The following is a 23,749-nucleotide window of genomic DNA, read 5'->3' on the forward strand; positions in this document are numbered from 1 at the left end:
TGTAAAGCCAGATGTTAGCAGGTGTTAGCCGTTTTTTTGTGCAGTGGGAATGAGGCTTTCGTGTCCCGTGCAAAACATAAACTCAATGTTGTAAGGGTAACGGAACTGACATGACATCAAAACATTACCCTGTAACAAACTTCTGATTTTTGTTCAAAACCCTACCAAGTAGTTTTGCTCCCTAAACCTAACTGTGAAACATAAACCATGTGGAGACTGGGATGCTTAAGGGTGTCTTTGGAGTCAGCATGAGATGCCAAGGTCCATAACAAAGCATTGGTATTTGATAGCCAAGTAGTAACAACAGGTTGGCTATTGACTAAGTATATTGCTGGGCTTACTTTTAGTAGTCTGATCTAACCAATGAGAGAAGTAAATGCTCTCGCGTGGCTTTTAGTGATGCATTTTGAATCGCAGATTTAGACCGATAGCAAATAAACTTTAGGTTTGAAAACGCCTTGAGAGAAGCTCAAAGTCTGTCTGCTTTCATACTCCCTTACACCTGGCCAATCAGAGCCAGGAACTGGAAGTTAAAAACATTTTTACACTTTTGTGTTGGGTTGGTGTTGACGTTGTTAGATGATCAGACAAACACTTTGTGCGAAGCACGCTGGGGCCTCAAGAAGGCAGAAAAACAGGCAAATAGTGTTTGACCCAGATTACACCAAACAATAAAAGCATCAATTGTACTTTTGTTGTTACATATATTCTTATGTGTTTGAGTTATAAAAGTAAAACATTATACATGTGTATAAACAACCTTTTCCTCTTACAGGTTCATTAAATGTGTCTCTTTGTGCTCTCTCCTTCTTTTTCTTGTTTCTCTCCCCTGTCTGTGTCCTGCAGATTATTCTGAAGTAAGCTCCAGGAAGGGAACAGAGTGTCACGAAGCTGCACTAGGAAACCCAAAACAGCCCCTGTGTAAATACTACCTTGCCTCTCCCATAGAGGTCCAGCAACCTGCATGCTAAGAGTGTAACACTTCAATTTAACCGTAAGAACTGCAGTGCCGGTGTAACACACACATTTAAAAAAAAAAAAAAAAGATATATACTGTATGTATTGCTAGAAAAAAAACTATTAACATGAAAAAGTCAAAAATATTCTTATGTATAGTACCACATACATAGCAGACACATTATAGAGGTCATTTTAACAACTGTTCTCCCAAAGTACCGTTGATCCCCTCTCTTTCATATTTATTCTAAAAAAAAAAAAACACTGCACAATGTTCATCCCTTTGGTTAGTAAAAAAAAAAGAAAAAAAGATTTGCACTATACGAGACATATAGTGCTTGAGTGGGAAACAGGAGGAGTCACAGAAAACCCGTGCACAACCACACCGACGTACTCGTCATTTGCTTTTCTCTCTACAAAGTTGAATGTCCTTGGGGCAGACAGGCTCATGTTTTCTTAATGTGACTGTCCCTGCGAGGGTCCCGCTGTGACCCTCGGATGCTGTTAAGATGCCATGATGAAGCTCCCCTCCCCCCTGCCAACTCATCATCTCTGGAAACATCTTGCCAAAGTGGAATCAACCTGCCAGAAAGCAGATTTTAACACCCCGATATGTTTTTATTTTGCCATTGCGAAAGCTGCTCACACCCTTTATTTGTTTCTGTGCTGGGTTCAGTTTGTTCAGGCGGATAGATTGTGCACGGATTTCTGCATGCAGTCGGGACTTGGGGTGGAAGACAGAAGATAGTCGTGGCCATTACCGAAAAAAGCCTAAAGGCTCGGGTCTGTGCCAAGGGCTTAAAAAAAGCTTGAGGGTTCGTTCCAGACATACCAAGCCTTGTGTGTGTGCGTGTGTGCGCGTGTGTGCATGTGTGTTCGTATCTGGATGGTCTGCCGGCAGACTGGGACTTGAAGCGAGGTCTAGCAGGTGATGGCAACACCAGGAGAGGTTTTCGGGTGGGTGGGTGAGGGACTTAAGTGCTAAGACTAAACAACAAAAAAAAATCGGTGCATTTGACGAACGCTCGTCAAGCAAAAGATGACTTGAACTTCGACTGGAGGGCTATCTGTGACCGTCGGTTGTCCTGTCCAACCCTACTATCACCGATAATCCTGTTCCATTTTAGAAAACTGTAGAAGTGCCTAAAAAATGCTCATCAACTTCATCCAGAGTGTATCACTAAGAGTCACAACACACCGGCTGTCAGAAGGACTTTTTCGGGGAAGACATCACATCTAATCGTTACTGGAAATCGGTAACCGTTCATTAACATCACAAGTGACTTTATCGAGAAAAAAAAAGAAACGACAAATCAAAAATAGCTTTGTAGAATGTTTGGTGACTTTCATGGTGTACCATCGTTTCTTACCATGGTTTGAGTAGTTTACATGAGGAACGTGAGTGCGAAAAAAAATGTATTGTAAACTGTGTAATGTATGTAAAGTGTCTCTTATTTTGAGAGTTTATATTCATGGTTCTAGAAATGTATTCAAAGTTATTTAAAAATTTGTGTTGTGTCTACTATCAAGGTATTTTTGAACCCCCAAAACCCTCCAACATCTTCACCTCCACCCGGAACAATCATCTAGCCATTATTTTATTATTTTACGCCCCTCATTATTTTGTGCGTATTTTGAATAACTCATACTAAATTCAAAAATTCTGATGTAATTTCATGGTGCTTGATTAACATCGACAATCCACGATCATACCTTGGAACAAGAGTGCTTCACTCATTTCGGTTTCCTCCATTCTGATTGTCTCCATTATGATTTGTATGTAATATTTGTGGAAGGTGGTGAAAGTTTTATTTTGTTGTAATTTATCTTATGTTACTCTTGGTCAAAAATTTTAGTCAAAAACAATGTTGTTAACTATTCTATTTTGAAATGAATGTAATTTATTGAGCTGTGCTAACGTTCTGCACGGTTGGTCATTTCAAGGTCTAACCTGTCAGGTCAGCGAATGAGAAGTGGCGCACACATATGAGGGGCGGGGCTTTAAAAGTCAAGCCACCAATAGAAAAGCTACTGGATCTTTCTTGCCTTCTCATCGATATAAAGATCACGGTGTTGCAGTAATGAGCATAGTTATAGAGTTGCTTGTGTTGTTGGAAAAAAAATGTTTATTGTATAGATGACATTTTACCAAAAAAAGAGAAGAAAATTTCAAAAAAGATGTACTTTTCACTCTAGTATAATAGTATTTCATAACAATATTAAGTTGTTGCTGTGGCAACCAAATGTTGCAATTACTAAAGTTCGGTATTTTTGTAAATTACATTGTTAAGTTGATTTTTTTTTTGTTTTGTTTTTGCTAGAACACTGTACACAAGGTAGATTGTAAAGAAGATGCGAACATTTCTTATTCTTCACTGAGATTATGACAATGACCTAATATTTTCATTAGCAAATAACAGCCTGTATAGTGCTGTGACTGTAACACTTCAATAGATTTAAATTCATCAATGTTACATAGATTATATATAAATATATATATATAAGAACTAAATAATCTATAAATTAAGATGTACAACTCTTCCCCTGACAAAGGACCTTTAGGTTCCACACTGAGACATTTTATTCGAGGCGTATGTATCACTAGAGTTAAGGATTGCACTTTTCATATTGTTTAAAGATGTGATCTGTTTTTCATTTCCTTTGAAGGGATAGTTTGGATTTTTTTGAGGTGGGGTTGTGTGAGGTTCCTATCCATAGTCAGTTTATTACACACAGCAGTTGTCAGTCAGTACACCTTTAGTTTAGAGAGGCAGCGGGAGTGCCGACACGGAAACTCAAAAAAGCACTGCTTTGGATATTTGAAAATCTTCTAAATATAGTGTACACTTCAACTGATACTGATTTTTTTAGGTGGCTTAAAGATGTTTTGTTGCTGGCCCCCATCCACAGCAGCACATTGCTAAGCTTCCATGTTGGACTGATTCTCCAAACTGTGGGCGCGCTGACTGACATCTGCTGTATGTGATACACTGTCTATGGAAAAGAACCTCTTACAACCCAACTTCAAAAAATCTGAACTATCCCTTTAGGAGTTTCTGCACCCTGCTAGTACAGTCAATCTGTTCATCAATCAAAATCAGATACCACCGGTAAATAACTTCAATTCAACATGTTGCATGACAAAAACAATATTTTCTTTTCTTACTAAATGATAATGTACTGAATGTTTCTAGTGAAAAAAAAAAGTCTGTACACAAAAATGTCCTCATTTGGTGACCCACAATGCCCTTGTGTATGGAATCCTCTTGAGATGTAATGTTTTTTTTGAAAGGTGTTGGCAATGATTGACTGATGGAAAACAAAAAGAAAAAAAGAAAAATGTAAGCACTTTCTGAGCAGTTGGTCAACTGAGCAGACTCAGCTTATCCAAACACTTTGCCTTATCTTGAGTCCATCGTGCTTAAGGTTTTATGTTTTTAAGAGCTCTTATGAAATTTATTACAGAGGCTTGACCAGGTCTCTTTTTTTCAAATCCCTTTCTCAGTTTCATTTCAAGTATATCTTTATATCTAAAATCATTTTTGTAGGGTTTTAATGCACGCATCGCAAGGCCAAAAGGGGGCGACTGCAACAGAATGAACAGTCATTGATTTTCTGGTCTCCCAAATCTGTAGTGAGATTTTAATTTTTGTCCCATTGCCTTACAATGGAACCGTTTGGAGCTTTTAATTCAGAGCTTTAGCCAGCAGAGGGCACTACACTGGAGACTGCAGGTCGACTGCTTGTGCCATCATTTTTGCAGTGTACCCCACCAACAAAGTAAAGATATTACGATAAATTTACAGGAAGACCCTCATCGGATTTATAGTTTCAATGTAATCATTTTTAAATGTATTCTTTTTGCATATATTTTGTGCTATTTTATGTTTCTATAGTCAAATGTTTCTTTGGTTCCAGCAAGATAGTGTAAAATCTATTGAAAGAAAGAAATAAAGAAAATCAAAAGAACGCTTTGTTTGTTTCTTTTATTTGTGTCATGTAAAGATTGTGTTTGTGAAGAATATAACTGAAGAATCACTGTTTTTATTTGCAGGATGTTAACAGTGTAACTAGCGACCAGTCAGACTAAACGTCTATTGAGTGAGATGTCTGTGGCCCCCTAAAAGACCCCTGTCGGTCCCTGAAGTCCACTTTGGGAACCACCGCCATGAAGGTAAATAAACAGCAGATGACAGAACAACATTTAAGTTTATTACAGATGAATGACTCTAAGACTTTAATAATGCTTTCTTTAAAGCAGGTCTTCACAATTAAGATTTGACCACAGATGTTAAACCTTTATGGTACTGTGTTGCCTCAAAGTAACATGCCCATTTTTGTTCTGTTTACAATCACACAATACATCCTCAACCATGTTGCAATACTAGGCCCTAAAGAAACCACGAGCATGGTTTATATTGTAGCATTACTTTCCGGAGGCCATGCTGAGTCACAGTTTCGGGACCTTCCTCGCACAGTTAAGCTCCAACTCTCCACAAATTGGTCTGAAAATGTGTTTTGCATTCATTTTGCAATCTGGAAAACACTTGATTCACAACTAAAGCAACACTGTATGTTAATAGAAACCTATCCTGGCATTTTTTTAGAATTCCCTTAAATTCTATTTGCTTGATTGGATCAAGGTGTGCATGGTGAATAAAAGGGAAGAAATTGGGAATATGTTTAAAATTAATTTATTAACTTCTTTTCTTTTTTTTCAATACAATTTAAACATTTAATAAGTTTTCACCTCCTTATACTGACTATGTCCAATGGGCATTCTTGTACTGTTTTCCTTGCTTATATTTAATAGATCTTTTTTATTTGGCATGTTTAAAATGAAGATCAAACAAACTAACTTAGTCTGCATTACGACCAAATAAACAAAAAACAACTGGCATCATTTTGTGTACCATAGAGGGTTAAACATAGTGATAAGGCCTTACACTGGGACAAGCAACCTCTTTCATTTGTTGTTTTGAGTGTCATTTCCTGTGAACTGCAGTAGAGCATTTTTGAGTAAAGTAAAAAATATGTATATGAGGGGTCAATAATGCCACTATTGTAATGGCTGATGTATATTCTGTGTAATAGCTAACTTTGAGATGTGAAGATAAAGCCATGTTGACAGCAGGGAGACTCTGATGAACTGCTATGACCTGAAGGGTGAGTTTCTGTTTGAAATCTACACGACACATTCATACAAACGCGCCCACCACCAGTACAAGACAAACCCACCAATATGATGATTATTTGAAGGTGCTACAGCATGGCGATAAAGTAAATTTGAGGCCATTTATTAATGAAGACATGATTCACCTAGTAACAAGATGCCCTAACTTAAACTGCATCTCCATTAACTTAAAATAACATTGCTATCTATTGCTATTGCATTGCTAAATGCTTATTAAGCATTTTCTTCAGGGTTCCCGCTTCCAGACCAAGTGGCAAACAGGATGATTATGTAGGTGTGGTGGGCAAGTCATGCAGCTGCTCTATTTGCAGTAGATGTATGGCCATTGTGGGCATTTGGTGGGGTCCTGGAGCCAGAGTGTAAGGGATTGTCAATAATGCCCCATATTCTAATGTCAATAAGTGTCATAATCATAACAAGTTGTTAAAATATGTAGAGAACATTTAAATGGTAAAACAGTGAAATAGTTATATGTAGAAATCTAAAAATTTATTTATAGATCACATTTTTAAAAAGTGTTTTTAAAGTGCTGTGATGAACAAGGCAAAGCAGAAGCAACAGGGGTTTCTTGCAGAGGCGACATAACCATAGGAGTCAAATAATAATGCTAGACAAAATAGAGAAACAATTACAAAACAAAAATAACTGTAACAACCCTTACCAATGACAGTAAATTCAATTTAAAGAGTATAAGCAGTAAACAGGAAAATAATTGTACTTTTACTAGAACTAAACATGATCAAGACAGAATAAAATAATATATTAGAGATTAATTAAAAACAAACTAAACCTGTCAGTAAAGTCAGTGGAATATGTGGTGCTACTACATGTAGCTTATGCTACACATATGTAGTAGTGTGATTCGGCCACCATACCTATAGTGCAACATAGTGGTAGATAAAGGTTTATTTGAAAGATTTGATCAGTTTGAATTTTTTGCTTATGGTTCTAACCGTTATATACGTTGTGTAATCTAAATTAATTCATTAACACGTTTAAAAAAATATTAACACAGACAGCCTTGTTTAGTTCCTCTGTAGGCAATGAGGAATAATTAGTTGGAGCAACTTAACCTTATGAGTAATCAGCTTTTTTAAAAAATGTGTGTTTATGTAATGAATTATTAAGTAAGCCTTACTTAAAAATATATTTCATTGTAGAAGAAAAGCTAATTCCCCCAGCTCAATATAGTGCATTCATTGCATGTAATTTCATTAGAAGTTGTCATAACTCAAAAAAGACTGATGCAAACTGATGTTTTTGGAGTGTGCCCAAGTGAGTTCAAGATATGCTAAGTGGAAAGGGAGGTCACACTAAATACTTGAAGCTTTAGCCTGTTGAAGTGGTTTTGTTCTGAAATATTTGCATTTTTAATACTGTATACATATTTCTTGTATAGTCTGGTTGTAACTTAGTAAGGAGGCTACTGACAATTGTTTAATGCCACACTTAGATTCTTATTTCATTTCCAGAACACGTTCCCTTTTCTTCTTCCACTGTCTCTATGTGGCACTAATCACCCTCCATACCATCCAGGAAATAGTAACATCAGTGGATGCACCGACTCCAGAGGCGTGGATTCCCAGCACTGTAGCCTCCTTAAGGATAAATAGGCTCTTTGCCTTTAACTGTACTGTACCCCACTGTGCCGACAAATGTAGTGTTAGCCTTCTGTTTTGTCGGCACACAAAAATATGTGCCGTCTAGTTGTTTCTAATAATAGCCAATCTTATTTTTACCACACCGACGCCTTATTGCATTATGGATGCCTCTGGAATGGTGTCCCTGCAAGATAGCGTGGGAATATTTCAGTAGAGGCTCTTCATCTCAGGGCTAAATGCTCCTGCATCCCGCCTGTAACTGCATCTCGTTTTAGGCTTTAGACCGTGTCATGGCTGTAGTGTGAGGCGACACTACTGTGCACGGGGATGCGTTTCTTTACTTTATTCTCTGCATGCCGGATTTAAGTCCACAGGAGCGCTATGCGGGAGTATAAGGTGGTGGTGCTCGGCAGCGGCGGGGTGGGGAAGTCCGCCCTCACCGTCCAGTTTGTCACTGGGACATTTATAGAGAAGTACGACCCGACCATTGAAGATTTCTACAGGAAGGAGATCGAGGTGGACTCCTCTCCGTCGGTGCTGGAGATCCTGGACACAGCCGGCACCGAGCAGTTCGCCTCAATGAGGGACCTTTACATCAGGAACGGCCAAGGCTTCATCCTGGTCTACAGTCTGGTCAACCAGCAAAGTTTTCAAGACATCAAGCCCATGAGAGACCAGATCATCAGGGTGAAAAGGTAAGACACTTTATTATATAAAGCACCATTGTCTCGTTAATGTATTCTGATGCAATAGGGATGAGGTTGTTCATTCGGTTTAAGGCCCCTGAAATAATCACACTGTAAAAAGAAACTCATTGTTTCGACTTAAAAAAGCTACTGTCTGGGCATCCTTAAAATTTTAAGGTGACTGAATTTTAGAAAACAAATTGAGGTTATTTTGTATGTTATTTGTATTTTGTAATGATTCAGATTCAGTCAACTCAAAAATTTAAGACAACCCATACATCAGTGATAGTCAACTTCCGGCCAAAATCAGATGCCCCCCCCCCAACTTTTTTCAAATTCTCAATATGTGATTTACACTTGGAATTGTTTCATATTTGTTGTATAGATAAGGTGCCAGAGTGCCTAAAATAGCGTCAAAATAGAGGTTGTTTATCAAAAAAAAGTGCCAGTAGCCGCAACCCCAACAGGCCCTAGGCAAGCCCCTAAAATCCTAGAAATGTCCTGAAATCTTAGAAATGTTCTGAAATTTTAGAAACTTCCAAAATTCCTAGAGAATCGTAGGATTTACCTGAACTCCTAAAATTGTCTGAAAATCCTAGGCATGTCCGAAAATCCTAGGCATGTCTGAAAATCCTAGGCATGTCCTAAAATCCTAGAAATGTCCTAAAATCCATGTATGGGGTTGCTGCAACTGGCCCCTGATCCTCCGTTATTTTGCAAAAGTGACCCCTAAGTATCCCTGCCATACATGGACTTTTAAAATATAAAACGAATAGTTTATTTTTATAGTGCACATCCTGGAGACTGTATGGAAACCAGAAGTTGGTTGTGGTTAGTGGGTTACAGAGGAAGATATTGGCCTAATTACCATAGTCGTGTCTTATTGATTTGTAGTGAAATAAAATTAAACTATTCCTCATCTTTCTGGAGTACACCCAGGAACCTCCACAGGGCCCCTTAAACTCCATTTGCCACAAACAATGTTTTTACTTTACAATCTGGCCAAAGAATCATCTCAAACTTGCATCCTCTCAGTCCCCATCTCTTCCGCTCAGTCTGGATCTCCTCTGGCGCTTCGTGAGAAGCTGTAACCAGCTCATATGTTCTTCATAAAAGGCCCAGCTGTGGCTCACCTGTCATATAGCAACCCGCTGAACTCTCCCTGGGTTTGATATTCTCTGTCTCTCACACATGACTAACTCTGGATGGCTTTGATCAGTGCAGTCCATTACTCAACAAATCCACTGAGCTCATCTCATGGCTGAGAGGGAGAGAGTGGAAGGAGGACTGTGATGTTTCCTTTTGGTGGTGACATATTGGTGTTTTTGGCTCAGGGCTTTGCTTAATTTGTTTAATGACACTGACAGACTGCAGCTATGACTGCAGCCTGCAAGTTAAGAATCTGTTTTTTAGTTAGCAAAAGCTTAACATTATAAGGACTTGAATAGATTAAGTGCAGTGGTGGACAAAGTATTCAAATTCTTCACCTAAGTAAAAGTACTTCAAATATTCTGTTTCAAAAGTTCTGCATTTAAAATAAAAAATAAAAATAAAAAAGTATAATCAGAAAAATATACATAACGTGCCAACGCAGAATATACATAAATATACATAGTACCCAATGCAGAATAATCTTAAAACAAAGAAGATATGCCAAAAACCTTAAGATAATAAGAGAAAAACGTTTTTTAAAAAACACCCTAAAAACCCTTAAAATAATTAAAAACCTAAAAAAAATAAAATAAACAGAAAAAAAAACCACATACCCCTCAAAACTATTAAAAAATGGAGAAAAAAAACACCCCAGAAACTTAGCTTAAAATTATCTCTGTTTATGACACGTTTTTTTTTCAGCAAGATAATCTTCACAAATGAACACCACTTTCAGGATTTTTGAAGCCTAAATGCAATTGAAAGAAGTTAAAGCTATAGTTAGTCTATAAACAAACTACTCTACAGCAGCATCACCACCGCCACTAAGCTGTAAAGTCGTGTTTGGCGCAGTTTGGCGTGATGATGTTAATGCTAATTCATTTCCGGGTTTTAGGACTCATTACTGGGGTTTTCTATACCTTATTAGCTTTATTTATTGAAGTTGCTAACACTTAGAAAGAACCAGATATTTCAAGTAAAAAGTAGTAAAGTAAAAATAAAATAAGATTAATTGTTATATTTACTGTCCTTTTTTTAAGGCCATTCTTTTCCAAGATTATTTTAACCATTTGAAACCTGAGATAACTGGCCTGATATCTTTCAAAAACATGGGAAGAAGGCAATGAGCAACTTAACAAGAAAAGCCCAAAAAATATGCAAAAACAAACCCCCAAAAAGTTACAAATAAATTACCTGAAAATTAGCAAGAAAAATGTCAAAAAAAATTAAAAATTAAAAAATAAATACAAATAAAAATAAACAAGGAAAGGCCTGGTAAAAAGTGCTGCATTTAACAAGAAAATACATCCATCCTGCAACACGATTTGAAATCTATATTCATAATCATAACTATATTTTTCTGGATATTTTCCCCTTTTCCTGGATTTTTCAAAATAATTTCCTCTTTACCTCTCTCACTTTCAAACAGTTTTTCTCTTTTTTTTGTCAGCTTTTACCACATTTCTTGCTTAATGCCTGTATTTCACAATTTTGAAAGAAACAAATTTTTATTTTTCAAAGGTTTGTCTGTGAAAGGCATCTGAATGCAGCACGAGAAAACTGATGTCGATCCTGTTGGAGTATGTAAGTATATGATGCAATGTTCATGTTCATGTTCATTCCTTATTTCTTGTTTATTCCCTATATCTTATCTTTTTACGTAAGGAATAAACATGATCATATATAAGGAATAAACAAGAAATAAGGAATGAACATGAACATGAACATTGCATCATATACTTACATACTCCAACAATCCAGGTTTCAGAGGGCTAAGTAAGATCAACTTGACAGATTTTACAGTGTGAGACTCTGGGAAGTCACTGGTCCCCTGTAGTACAAAACTAGGAAAATAAGTTGTAAAAAAGCACAATGATTCTTTAACCTGCAGCTTGTATGTGAGTGTAAAAGCGTGTGGAGTTTTTTCTTTTTCTCATCTCACACGCTGTGTTCCGTCTATTAGTCTTCCCTCTTGTGCAATTTGCTGCTCTTCATCAGTAAAATAGGCCACGACACATTTATTTATCTAACTGCATATTGTGTAACAATAATTCATAATTTAACCCGCATAGTTTGGTGCAGTGCTTTTCACCTCCGTCCCCTGGAGTGAATCGAATGCTCCCGTGGCTTCGACGTCACAGGCTGAGTGGAAGCAGGAGAGCGTCACAGCTGACGAGGCACAGTGGGGACGAGTGCATGAGGGAACTCCTTTGAAATGAGAAACATAATGATGGATAAAACTGTGCTGTGCTGTCTCTAGCCAGCCGCCACCCGATGCGGCTGCCTACGCTGCACCAGCCACCGCTGTCCTCAAGTGTATAGCTATAAATATTTCAGACTTTTTATTTCACACTGCTCTGGGTTTGAAGTAGGGATTGTTACTGTATGTTTTTATTGCGTTATATTTGTGTCTTGCAATGGGGCATTTGGAGCACAGAAAATATTTTCTGTCATATTTTGTGGAGGTTTTATTTGTCCCAGAGAAATCATTGCTCAGTGCAGAGACATGCACGCACTAAGATTATCGGTTCATTTAAGGATAGGCTCAGTTGGGCATTGAAACAGACCAAATGTCCATCCCCATTAAAACAAGCAACACAATCAGCTCCTGGTCTCCATTAGCTGTCTCCAGGAGATCAGCCTCCCTCCTCCCAAACTTCTTGCTGAGCCAGCAGCAACAACAAGCACCACGCAGAGATATAGCATGTGCCCACTCACCAGAACTTAATGGGATTGTGTTGGGTTGGAAGCCAAGAAGACATCAGGCCTCCATTAGGGAGTCATATAAACCAGTATGCATATGCAGGGGGTGGCGGGGGAGCATGGGAAAGATGTGGGATCTTATATGTTACTGCTCTGTGTGGTGCAGGTGTCATGAGGCCTGCAGTCCACATATCAGCTTCATTGTGCTGACTTATAGAGAACCCCAGTAATTGAGTCTTAAACCTGGAAATTAACATTTCAGCATTTCTGGTTCCCTCGTCTCAAAGTCAGCGGGTTTTTTTCATGCAATTTTGGTTAAAGGCCTTAAATAAGGTCTGTGGTTAACACAAGCTTAAGAGACTTTCACGTTTTGATCTATGACATAAAATATGTTGGTAAATATCCCACTCACAAACTTTAAAGCTTTAATGTGTCTTAAAAAAGGCAGTTGCTAACAAGTGGCTAAATAAGATTACAGAATGTCATCACACCAAACTGTGGCGGATATGGTTTTACAGCCTTGTTGTGGTTGTGATGCAACTGTAGTGTAGTTTGTTTTAGCCTAGCATTAGCTTTTACTTCTGGTGACTGCATTTAGGCTTCAAAAATATTCATTTGTGGAATTATCTTGCAGAATAAAATGTGTAAGTATAATGAACATTTGTTTACCACAGGGGTTATTTTCTGCAATGATCCAAAATCCAGTGGAAAGATCCCATAGGCTCTTTGGCTTCCATGTTGGCCTACAGAAAAACATCAACCTAGGGTCACTCTATGTACCAAGTAGGTGCAGTAAGAAGCAGGAAATTCATTTTGAGTAATAGTTCAACAATTTGGTGAATACACTTCTAGAGTTGGAGTGTCAAAAAGCCTATGGGATTTTTCCACTGGATTTTTGATTATTGCAAAAAATAAGCAAACAAATGTGGATGATATTTACACGTTTTCTTCAGAAGAGTCTCCACAAATGAACACCATGCCAGCCAAAAAACTGTAGTGCAAAAAGACAAAATTTCTGTTTTAATAGTTGGTTTCCTGTTTCAATTTTTGTGCTAAGCTGAGCTAGCCTAACCACATGCTCGCTCCAGCTACAGTAAGCCTATTTGCCAAAAGTGGTATCATTCCTCTCATCTAACTCTTGGCGCAAAAGTGAATATGTGTATTTCCCAAAATGTCAAACTAGTCCTTTAACATTTTTTTGCATTTCCCCCATTTGTTTCCCACCAAACATTGTAACGTTACCTATCATAAAAATTTGGCTGGCACTTTTATTGATGCTACTGTGACAAGACTGCAAAATATAACTGTTTTACTCAATATATCAGAATTAATTAACAGTTTATGGCAACTGATATGCTAAATTTAAATACCACTGTTTTGTTAAAATGATTTCTAGCTAAATTAAGATAGCATTTTAGCACAGCTACTACCCAAAATGGTTAAGACTGTTTAAGGAAATCTGTATGAGACACTCTGTCATGATTAAATAATGTGCTTTTCATTACATATGTGTACACTCGATGCATATTTTAGCTAGAGCGCAGCGTCTCTGACTCGCTTTACCCTCTGTACACTTAGGCAGCTCATGGACTAACCAAATAAACCCCATGTCAGTTGCTATCTGTGAAAACAACATCTGGGTGTAGTCCTCCTCACAATCTAATAATCTCCCCGCTCGCATGTGAAGGTTTATTGTAGCGTCGGCCCGGGAGGAGGAGGCACGTTCAAAGCACTCGAGCTGCGTTTTCACGCTGCGCTGATGCTGTGTCTAATAGCAGGAGGTGAACATCATGCGCCGCTGAGTGGGAATCGGGTGGGGAGACCAGAACTACGTATCCCAGGAGACACTTTGGTGTGGCTACAAGCAACTTCCTGACCTCAGGCTTTTAGTGTTTACCATTAGGATGGAGAGAGTTCTTGAAGTAGCCAGCTTGGTTTAAAATGAGTTAAAGAGAGCCACCCATAAAGTGCTTATTGTTGGTGTTTTCATCGTTCTCAACCAATTGTTACACTCAGAGCTTACTCGCAGTTCTTTAAAATAAGATCTAGGGGAGACACAAAAACAAAAATGTAACATCAAAATGTGTGCTTTCTTGACCTGCACTATGTTAAAACATCTGAAAGTCACTACTTTTTTTGGGAGGGTAACATTTTAGCCCAATAGTATAGAAAGTAAAAGATGGAATTAGTGGAAATGTGTTACTTGTAGTAATCAGCTATATATTGATTTAATTCAAAGCTCTGTGATGAGTGATGGTAGCTGGCAGACATAATTTTATCACAAAGTTGTGTCAAATGTGAATGCGGAATTGGGAAACATATAATTTTAATTACTAATCATCACAGAAAACTTTGTGTACACTAAAAGATATTTATTTATAGCTGAGACCTTAAAGGGTACTTTACCAATTTTCAACCAACTGTGTATCATAGCAATGTGAGTAGTTTGTGTAGATGAACTGTGCGTCTACTTGCAATCCCTAAAACACTGAATATGTCATTGACTTGCAAATAGTTAAAGCAGAAACATGTTTCTGGTTTACTAACCATCTCGTGACCCTCAGATTCTTCTTGTGACCCTTCAGGAAAAACACATTGCTTTGATCTGTTGCTGGGATTTCCCCGCATTTCGATGACTATCACTTTTAGTCAAAACAGAGCTGAAAACCAGAGATGGGTCGTGATTCCAGAGCCTTAGGGAACGTGCAGTATTCCAAAACGCGTGACTTTGTTTGGGAAATCATCTTTTTCTTTTGTGGCCATAAATCAGTGAAGTACTCTTCCAGCAGAGCGAATAACATGTACAAACTTTCAAACCTTTTTTATGCTTGACAAAAAGTTGGATACTGTCACAGCAATTAGTGCAAATGAGTGTGTTGTACGTATTTCATTTTATTACACTAAATTTATATTTTGCACATTTTTGTGAATATTTGGGTGTGGGAGGGCAGCAAACTGGTTTTAGGATGTGGGAATGACTGTGCCCTGATAATTTTATTGCTGCAATTTTGCACAAATGTGTGATTTATTATGATTAGGTGGGGTGGGATATGGAGATGATAATGTTTGTCAAATTTCATGCTTTAATTTATTTGTTCCACCTACCCGCCCAGGGACCACAGGTGGGAATAGCAATTTTGCTAAAATCTGGTACGATGTATCTCTCCTTGTTTTATATAAGGTTAATGTTTTATTGTGCACTGTCCCGGTCTAAATGAAATTACATTGCATTACCTAAAATAGGGACAAAATCAGTATTGTTTGTGTCACATCAAACTGAAGACAGTATCAAGTCCTCGAGTGAGAGAAAGTCAGAGTTACATTTGGGTTTTTAACTTTTTACACCTCTTTCTGTCTCACTTTGAGTCAGTGCCTTTGTTTTACTGCACAGAACAGCAGGAATAAACTAATTAGGACTTGTGTACTCCCATACTGACTATACCGCCTTTGCATCTGCACTAAAGAAAATAGTATTATCTAAAGGAGCTGGACTGCACCATTAAAGATGGAAATGAAGCTTGTGTTTCATCACAAAAAAAGACTCTAAAGGCCTCCTCCATCTGTTGTGCAGGCCCTCTCTTTGTCTGTTTATCACAGGAATGTTTGTGGTCGTGTTTTTTTGTTTCCTTGCTTTCGTCTTCATGTAGCGGGGATATAACATTAGCTGGAAGCTTTGTTCTCCAGCTGTAACGCCCTCTGGGAGTGAACACAGTGTAGGCGCTATAGGTTCTGTGATTTTCTGGTCCGGTCGTACAAGCTGATGCAGTGCATGCTGGCTGTCACAGTGAAGCTGCTCCAACTGCTAATTAACAGCAGATGCAGAGAGCAAAGAGGCGGCTGCAGGGTTGGAGGGCTTCACGTTGGAGATGCCTGACTGTTTTGTTGTAATTTGTATGTTTGCCGGTGCTGTGGGGCTTGTGAAAAGGGGTTAGTGAAGTCACTGTAGCTATTTAGCACAGCAGGTAGCCTTAATAAGGCTGTTGTGCCCCGAGGCTCAGTGGAAAATGTAGAGTCCATCTTTTTTGTGAGTTATAAACACCGTTTCTCTGTGTGTGGGAGGGTTTGTGTGCCTGCCTCTTTCCCGTCGGTTGGAATAACACCCTGCAGAGGCAAATGGCAGTAACTAGTTTTTGTGTGCTGCAAAGGTCAAATGTATGTCAGCAAAAGTTGTTTAAGATTCCACATCCATTAATGAGGATGCAGCAGCGGCTTCTCACAAATGGGCCTCAGATGATGGCTTTAAAAAAGTAAAGCTCAGCGTTTTCCTGTGTGAAAGCCCCGCAGTCGAAAAACTCCCTCAGTATATTCTCCGCGTATCATTCTGAAAGTGTTTTTTGCAACAATATTGTAGAAATCAATACAGATTTTAACATCCGTATCTGTGTGTAATTTCATTAGCTATCAGCCACCTGCCGTTGCCTGTTCCACAAATCCGACGTGACTCCTCTCCCACTGCATATTGAAAACAAAAAGCTGCATATTCATTCAGCTCGTAGTTTCAGCCAAGCAATCCAAACACATTCCAACTGTGCTGATAATTCCCAGAGTGCATGGCTGCCAACTCTTGTGTTGGATCAGGAACAAGTTAGCAATGTTTGTAATTTTCCCCTGTTTTATATGCATACAGTATGTAGAGAAAAAAGCTCTTCAGGCAGGACATAAACGTTGGCAACCGCACCTCAAAAGTCACCATGAGGACATTCTTTATTCTGATTATCAGCGTAATGGTGAAACATCTATTACAATATAGGGTTTAAAAAAAGTGGGTTTATACAAAAAAACATATTTTTATTCGTATAATGGAGCAATGCTACACAAGAGAGCTCCTGCATTCAAATTTTTACTTCTAAAATATACATAAGCTGCAATTTTTGATATGTTAAACACATAAGCAAATGGTGTAGCTTTTCAAAGTTTATTTTAGAGAGAACTGAGACCTTTTAAAACTCACCAATTTAAACATCAGGCTATATATAATGTTTGTTTGTTTAATCTGTACAAAATCTGAAGTGTAAAAACAACAGTTTTCCTTTAAACAAGGTGTTTTTCTCCTCCAATTTTTGTGTGAAGCTAAGATAGCCAGATGCTGGCTCCAGCTACACACAGTATTTGCTGTACAAACACGAGAGTGGTATCATTCCTCTCATCTAACTCTTGGCAAGAACGGGAATAAACATATTTGTCAAAATGTCAAACTCCTCCTTTAACATTGTTAGCATTTGCTCCATTTGTCTCCCATCCAATCTGCATAATGTTCACTATATTTATCACAGAAATTAGCACCTTTGTCCTAAGTTTAATTGACACTACTGTGACAAGACTGCAATTAGAATTCACACAAAGCAAAATCATTAACTTTAACTTGTCAGAATGAATGTAACACCTTTAAAAGTGTAAAGCAGCTGATAAGATAAGTTTAAATAGCACTGTTATGTTAAATGATTGCTAGGGGAAAAAGGGAAATATTGATTAAGAAAAAAGGAAATTTCTTTGTGTCAGTAGTAATGCTACAGTATTAAGTACTGGAAAAAGGAAATACTTCAAAGTAAACTTATTTAGTAATACGTGCATCCATTGACATATAACTGCAAGAAATATAGCTTTTAACTGAGAAAAAATGGCATAATGTGAAAAAAAAGAAGTAAAATTATAGTAATAAGACCTATATGTGGGCTATAGGTAAATATTTCTGAAATATTGAGTGCCCCTGCTAGCAAAACTCTGATGTTTAATCCCAAACACTGAGTGACATATTCTTCAATAATACATGATATCAGCCTATATATCCCCATGGGGCAACTTTTGTTCATGCTGTGCTGAGCAGTTTCAGTTTCTCCTCATCTGGCGAGGAGGGAGCGGTAGTTTGATGCTGCAACAAACAATCTCTATACAAACTCCGCACCCAGCCCACCCCACCCCTCGAGAGAAGCTGGCTCTCCCTGTGTCTTTGTAGTTATATATAGAGTTTCTCCTGCAAGGCTGTCAGATTGCATTTGTCTGCATGGTGCTCTCCTTGTTCACACTTCACACCCTCTAGACTCCGGCTCTCCAAACACACGGGCCATGCAAGATGCTTGTCCTGCTGAGGTCAGCTGCCGTGTGTGTGTGTGTGTGTGTGTGTGTGTGTGTGTGTGTGTGTGTGTTGTACAGTGCGGCAGCTGTGAGGGAAAATGTCAAGCTGCAGGGAAGTCTTTGACATTTGAATTTTTTCCCGGCTTGATGCTCTTAAAGCCTGTTTGTCGACTAATTAGAAGAAATTGCTGACATTATTTGCAATCATTTCCAATTTGCCCTATTTTGGGAAGCTTTTTGTGAATTCCTCCGGGAGGTCAGAGGTCAAGCTGAGGCCCAGATTGGCCTCGCTGTCTTGCTCAAGGACACTTCAGCAGGTCCAGCAGGTGCTCAAGTGTCCTCTCTACCTCTCTCCACCCTGCTGCCTGCACTTATCTCTCTCCAGCTCTCTGGCCATCCTTAGTGAGACGTTTGCCAGCTCTTTTCCACGCCTCAGCTCTTCTCCCAGCAGAGCAGCATGGCAGCACGCCACCAATTTGTAGATAAGAGCTCATTTCTCAATAGCACCAGCAGATCAATAAGCCGGGCTGGGAATGCACTTAGGGATGACTGATGGTCGAGGCTATTAGGTGGTCTGTGCCATTACCTGTTGTGAGAATATATACCCTCTGTAATTGACATTCTGTAGTTATTTCATCAGAGCAAACATGAGGGGCGTCTAACTGAAATGAAACATCTGGTACCTGAACAAAGTGACTGTCTTTGTACTGTTAACAGTCTTACACACGTGTGAGACAACTGTTGCCACAAAGTGTATTTGCATGTTTCTTCTCCTTATCTGAATTGGTTTAATTTAGAAATTTAAAAAAACAAATCTTCATGTTTTGAAATAGGTGTCGACTGATATTGCTCTTTTAGGGACGTTATCAAGACTGATTATTAGTAATTAATGAGACCAATAACCAATATATGGAACCGATATGCATTTACAATTAAAATAGAAACCTTTCTGTCAGTATTAAAGGTTTGGAATATACCAAACTCCAACACAAAACTTTGTTTAAATGCCTTTAGCAAATGTTTAATCAAAACTGAAATGTTTAACATCATATACAGCAAGTTCCCAAACTCTGCTCGTTCTGATGAGCAGAGTTCAAACGTACACACCTGCTCAGACGCTTGAAACTGTTTACGTGAAAGTGTTTTAAATAAACAACAAAATGCATGTGTTTGGGTACCAAGCATATGAAAAAGTTGTGTGAGTTTTTAAACGTATGTTTTCATAAAGTCTTGCTGTTGGATCCCATTTACACCAATTCATTAAGAATCTTCTCAGTTTTTGGATTTCCGTGTTCACCATGGTGGCATGCAAGAAAAAGTTTTCTTCACAAATTACACATAACGTGGTTGGTAATAGATATAAAATAAAAGTTCCTTTAAACTTTCTATATTACAAGTGTCTGCTCTATTGTAGATTCTATGATATTTTGCAATAAAACTCACATGTCGATGCAATGATATGCTGCAGAATTTTAAATGAAGTGACTCACAAGAGGTTAAAATAAATATTAAGTAGAAAATAAGTATTTCTGAGGTACAAGGCCAGTGTTCATGTCCCCCCCCCCCCATGTGAGAGCAGCACATTAGCTTTATTCAATTATTCAATAACCTAAACCATTACTCTCCCCAGCCTGGTTTCCTTGTATTGATGGTTGGAAGAGGACTGGGATCGTCAGCCGCACGCTGGGGGAAGAAAGCTTTTGATCGGCTAAGACATGCTCATTGCATGATGGAGATGATGCAAAGTGGAGAGCTAACGATCTTAAACAAGAATCGAATGCCTTTAAATGTACAGCTTGCATGCCACGCTAACACATAATGTATCCAGGAATAAACAGAGCATCACAGTGCTCTGAAGAGGCAGTTGGTTTTTTCTTTTCGTGATGACAGTTTTGTAATGGGACTGTCTCAGACACCCAGGGAGTGACGGAGGCCTCCTGGGAAGCTGGAACTGAATGTCGCTCCATTGTGCTTTGTTCAAAACTCTTATTGTTTCTAACAAATACAGTATGTAGGTCAACAATGCACAAACACACACACATACACACACACACACACGCATGCTGTCACTTGAGTTTATCTCTTTTACCCTCCCACTTTCTGCCATAGGTAGCAGGAAGTTCCTGTCTGTAACAAAACACACCCAGCGGGGGCGAATGTTTCAAAGCTCGTCTAATATTACTCTCTCAATTCCACGCGTTACCAGGTGCCCGTGGTCCTCCAGCACGGGGACATTTTGCCCCAAAGTCCACATGAACTCAATGATTAAGTGATGACATTTTGGTGTTCATAGGTCAAAGGTCAATTTCACTGTGACCTTATCTCTCACGGTCTTTTGAAAGCGATATCTCAAGAACATCTGGAGGGTATTTCTCTAAATTTGGCACAAACATTCACTCGGACAAAATCTAATCATGACCTGATTAGATTGTGGTGGTCACTGTGACTGCATCTGTCTCATTCTTGTGACTGCAATATCCATGTGGACTCATGCATGAACTACTTAAAAATTTGGCGGTCAAAGGTCAAGGTTACTGTGACTTGTGTTTCACCTTCTTATGAACGTGACATCTCAAAAGGTCACGGTTAGCTCGTCTGTCGTCTGTCAAAGATTTTGACCGTCCTGAAAAGGTGAAACTGAATGTTGCTCCACTGAGTTTGTTCAAAACTCTTATTGTTTCTCATAAATACAGTATGTAGGTCAACAATGCGTGCACACACACACACACACACACACACACTGTCACTGGAGTTTAGTCTCTTCCTCCGTCCTGCTTTCTCCCTCAGGTAGCAGGAAGTTTCCGTCTGTAACAGAACGCACTCAGCTGGGGAGAAGGCAGCAAATTTCAAAACTCGTCTGATATGACTTTCTCATTTCCAGGTATCAGCAGGTGCCCGTGGTGCTGGTGGGGAATAAGGTGGACCTGGAGGAGGAGAGGGAAGTGTCCCCCAGCGAGGGCCAGGCGCTGGCCGAGGATTGGGGATGCCCCTTCATGGAGACGTCGGCCAAGAGCAAGACCATGGTGGACGAGCTGTTCGCAGAGATCGTGAGGCAGATGGACTTCTGCCCTCTGCCGGACCGGAGAGAGGCGTGCTGCCCCGCCTGCAGCGTACAGTAGCAGCCCTGCTGGAGGGGTGATGGATGGGAGGACGGTTAGGAATTAGGATGCAAATGAATTCATGTTAGATAGATTGAAGACGGAGGGGTTTAGAGGAAAAATCCACACTTTTTAAAACTGTTCCGTATCTTGCAGTGTAGGCCTGATCAAGAGGCATTCTGGGAAATCTGGCATTGTAGGAAATCTGAAATTTGACTTAAACACGCATCACTCCTCAGACACAGGGTGGATTTTTCCCATGAAAGAAAAAACCTCCCACATTCATCACCCTGATTAACAGGAGCAAACGTCCGGGGTTTCCCAAAGGCAGCACGGTGCCAAAACCATCTTAAAAGCCATCGACGAAGAGGATAAAAAGTGCGAAGTGCTTTTTGGGAACCCAGCCATAGGTCAAAGCAGGGATGGCAGTGTGCTCCAATGTCCTCTTTCTTCTGCTTGTGTTTTTCTTTTTGCACTTTTTGCGACTTTTTTGACAGCGCAAGACCAGTCACCAAGTATCTGAATGGATGTCAAGTAACACCACTGTGAACGAGTCATACTGGATTTCACAGCAGGCCCGCCTAACTATGAATGAATGAAAACATGAACGAATGTTCAAAAAAAGCAAACCGCACCTTTGGGGAAATTCACTCCGAAGATCCCAAATGTTGACATGCTGTGGATGATGTGTGCATGACGTTGTACTGTCACACTGACATCGAGTACAATCAATCTCACCCAAAGAGACAGCATTAATCAATCAATCAATCAATCAAACAATCAGTCATTACAACATACGGACACTTGTCTTTACACCTTACAGATGATACAAATGCCTTGTTACATTGTATGAAGTGAACATCAGTGTCAGTGTAGAGTTCATTTAGTCACATCGGTTAGTGGTTCAATGTGAGAAACACTTATTTTCAACAAAAAATAAATCTTTATGCACATATGTGTCAAGCGTATTTATTGATGAATAACCTTTTTTATGTGAATATAATGACAAAGAGAGTTATATTTTCGTGTTTTCAGTTGTCCGGTTGTCCTATCTTTGTGAACGCGATATCTCAAGAGCATCTTGAGAGATTTTCTTCAAATTTGCCACAAAAGTCCACTTGCACTTAATGATAAAGTTGTTAGATTTTGGTGCTCATAGTTCAAAGGTCAGTGTTACCCAGTGGTGACATGTAACTAAATACATTTACTCAAGTGCTGTACTTAATCATTTTGAGGTTTTTATTTATTTATTTGAATAATTTTGACTTTTGGGGTGTTTTATCTTATTTGTTTTTGATGGGGTGTTTGATTTATTTTTTTTTTTTAAGTTCTGTTTTTTTTCTTCTATTTTTTATGATTTTAGCCCTAGTTTTGTGTTATTTGGGTGTTTTTTTCTCATACTTTTGAGGTTTGTGTGTGTGTGTGTGTGTGTGTGTGTGTGTGTGTGTGTGTGTGTGTGTGTTTTTTTGTTTGTTTTTTTTTTGCATTGGGTACTTTGACTTTTAATACTCCAGATACATTTTCCTGATTATCTTTACTGACTTTTATTTAAGTAACATTTTCAATGCCGGATGTTTACTTGCAACAGAGTGTTTTCACAGCGTGGTATTAGTACTTTTACTTAAGTAAAGGATCTGAATATTTTGTCCAGCACTGCTGTCACCTTGCATTCATTTCATTATTGTGAATGCAATATCTTAAGAGGGTTTCCTCAAATTTGGCAAAAACATCCAATTAAATTTAAGAATGAACTGATTCGAACTGTGAAAGTCAGTTTGACCTCACAAAACGTGTTTTCGTACACTAATTATGACAAAATTTCACACAACTGTCTAAATGGATTTAATGATGAAGTGATAACATTTTAATGATATAAAAAAGGTCAAAGGTTATCTTGACTGTGACATCATAATGTTCCGCAAATATTTTTTTTTCTGGCCACTACTCAACACCATAACTCAGGAGCAGGACGGGAGACATTCGGTCAGACACTGAATTGTTGACTCTAATCTCGAAACTGCTGATTGTTTAGATCTTCTGTGCTGCTGGGGAAAGATGTGTGTGAAGCATCCTTATTTTTACAGCCTGTAATTCTACTTCTTTAATTTGTAAAAGCAGTTCCTCCTGAGTGTCATTTACAACTTTTGAAGTTCTCTCTTCTTTCACTTTAACCTCCAGAGGTCATTAGTTTTGCACTCATTGTGAAAATAGCCTTTCAGCTTTGCTATTTAGCGGTAATCTGGCTCCATCTCGGCCTGCGTCGAGATGATTTATGATGTTTTGGTC

General features: G+C 38.8%; 2 protein-coding genes across 13 annotated transcripts in view; both read left to right on the forward strand.

Annotated features, from left to right (window-relative positions):
* The window catches only part of LOC121962726 (muscleblind-like protein 2a), an 80,575-nt gene extending 75,649 nt beyond the window's left edge, over window positions 1-4,926 (forward strand). For all 12 annotated transcript variants that reach the window (XM_042512986.2, XM_088074839.1, XM_088074836.1 and 9 more), the window contains one exon: window positions 847-4,926. In XM_042512986.2, coding sequence (XP_042368920.1) covers window positions 847-971 — 125 coding nt within the window. In that variant the 3' untranslated portion in view covers window positions 972-4,926. The remainder of the gene's footprint in view (window positions 1-846) is intronic.
* Window positions 4,927-5,063: 137 nt separating this feature from the next.
* Window positions 5,064-22,418, forward strand: LOC121962671 (ras-related protein Rap-2a-like). The gene is made up of 4 exons (XM_042512914.2): window positions 5,064-5,131; window positions 6,052-6,123; window positions 8,120-8,447; window positions 21,247-22,418. Exons 2-4 carry the CDS (start codon window positions 6,102-6,104, stop codon window positions 21,482-21,484), a joined length of 588 nt encoding a protein of 195 aa, XP_042368848.2. The 5' UTR covers window positions 5,064-5,131; window positions 6,052-6,101; the 3' UTR covers window positions 21,485-22,418.
* The last annotated feature ends 1,331 nt before the right edge of the window (window positions 22,419-23,749 follow it).

This window comes from Plectropomus leopardus, chromosome 24 (assembly GCF_026936395.1).
Source record: "Plectropomus leopardus strain MGB_pleo_1.0 chromosome 24, ASM2693639v1, whole genome shotgun sequence".
NCBI classification, from domain to species: domain Eukaryota; kingdom Metazoa; phylum Chordata; class Actinopteri; order Perciformes; family Serranidae; genus Plectropomus; species Plectropomus leopardus.

Excerpts from the sequence above, each read along its gene's own strand:
- LOC121962671 (XM_042512914.2), top strand. The coding sequence starts at position 6,102 with ATGAACTGCTATGACCTGAAGG. Across the intron at positions 6,124-8,119 it reads GAACTGCTATGACCTGAAGG|TCCACAGGAGCGCTATGCGG; the intron begins GTGAGTTTCTGT and ends GCCGGATTTAAG. Across the intron at positions 8,448-21,246 it reads CAGATCATCAGGGTGAAAAG|GTATCAGCAGGTGCCCGTGG; the intron begins GTAAGACACTTT and ends TCTCATTTCCAG.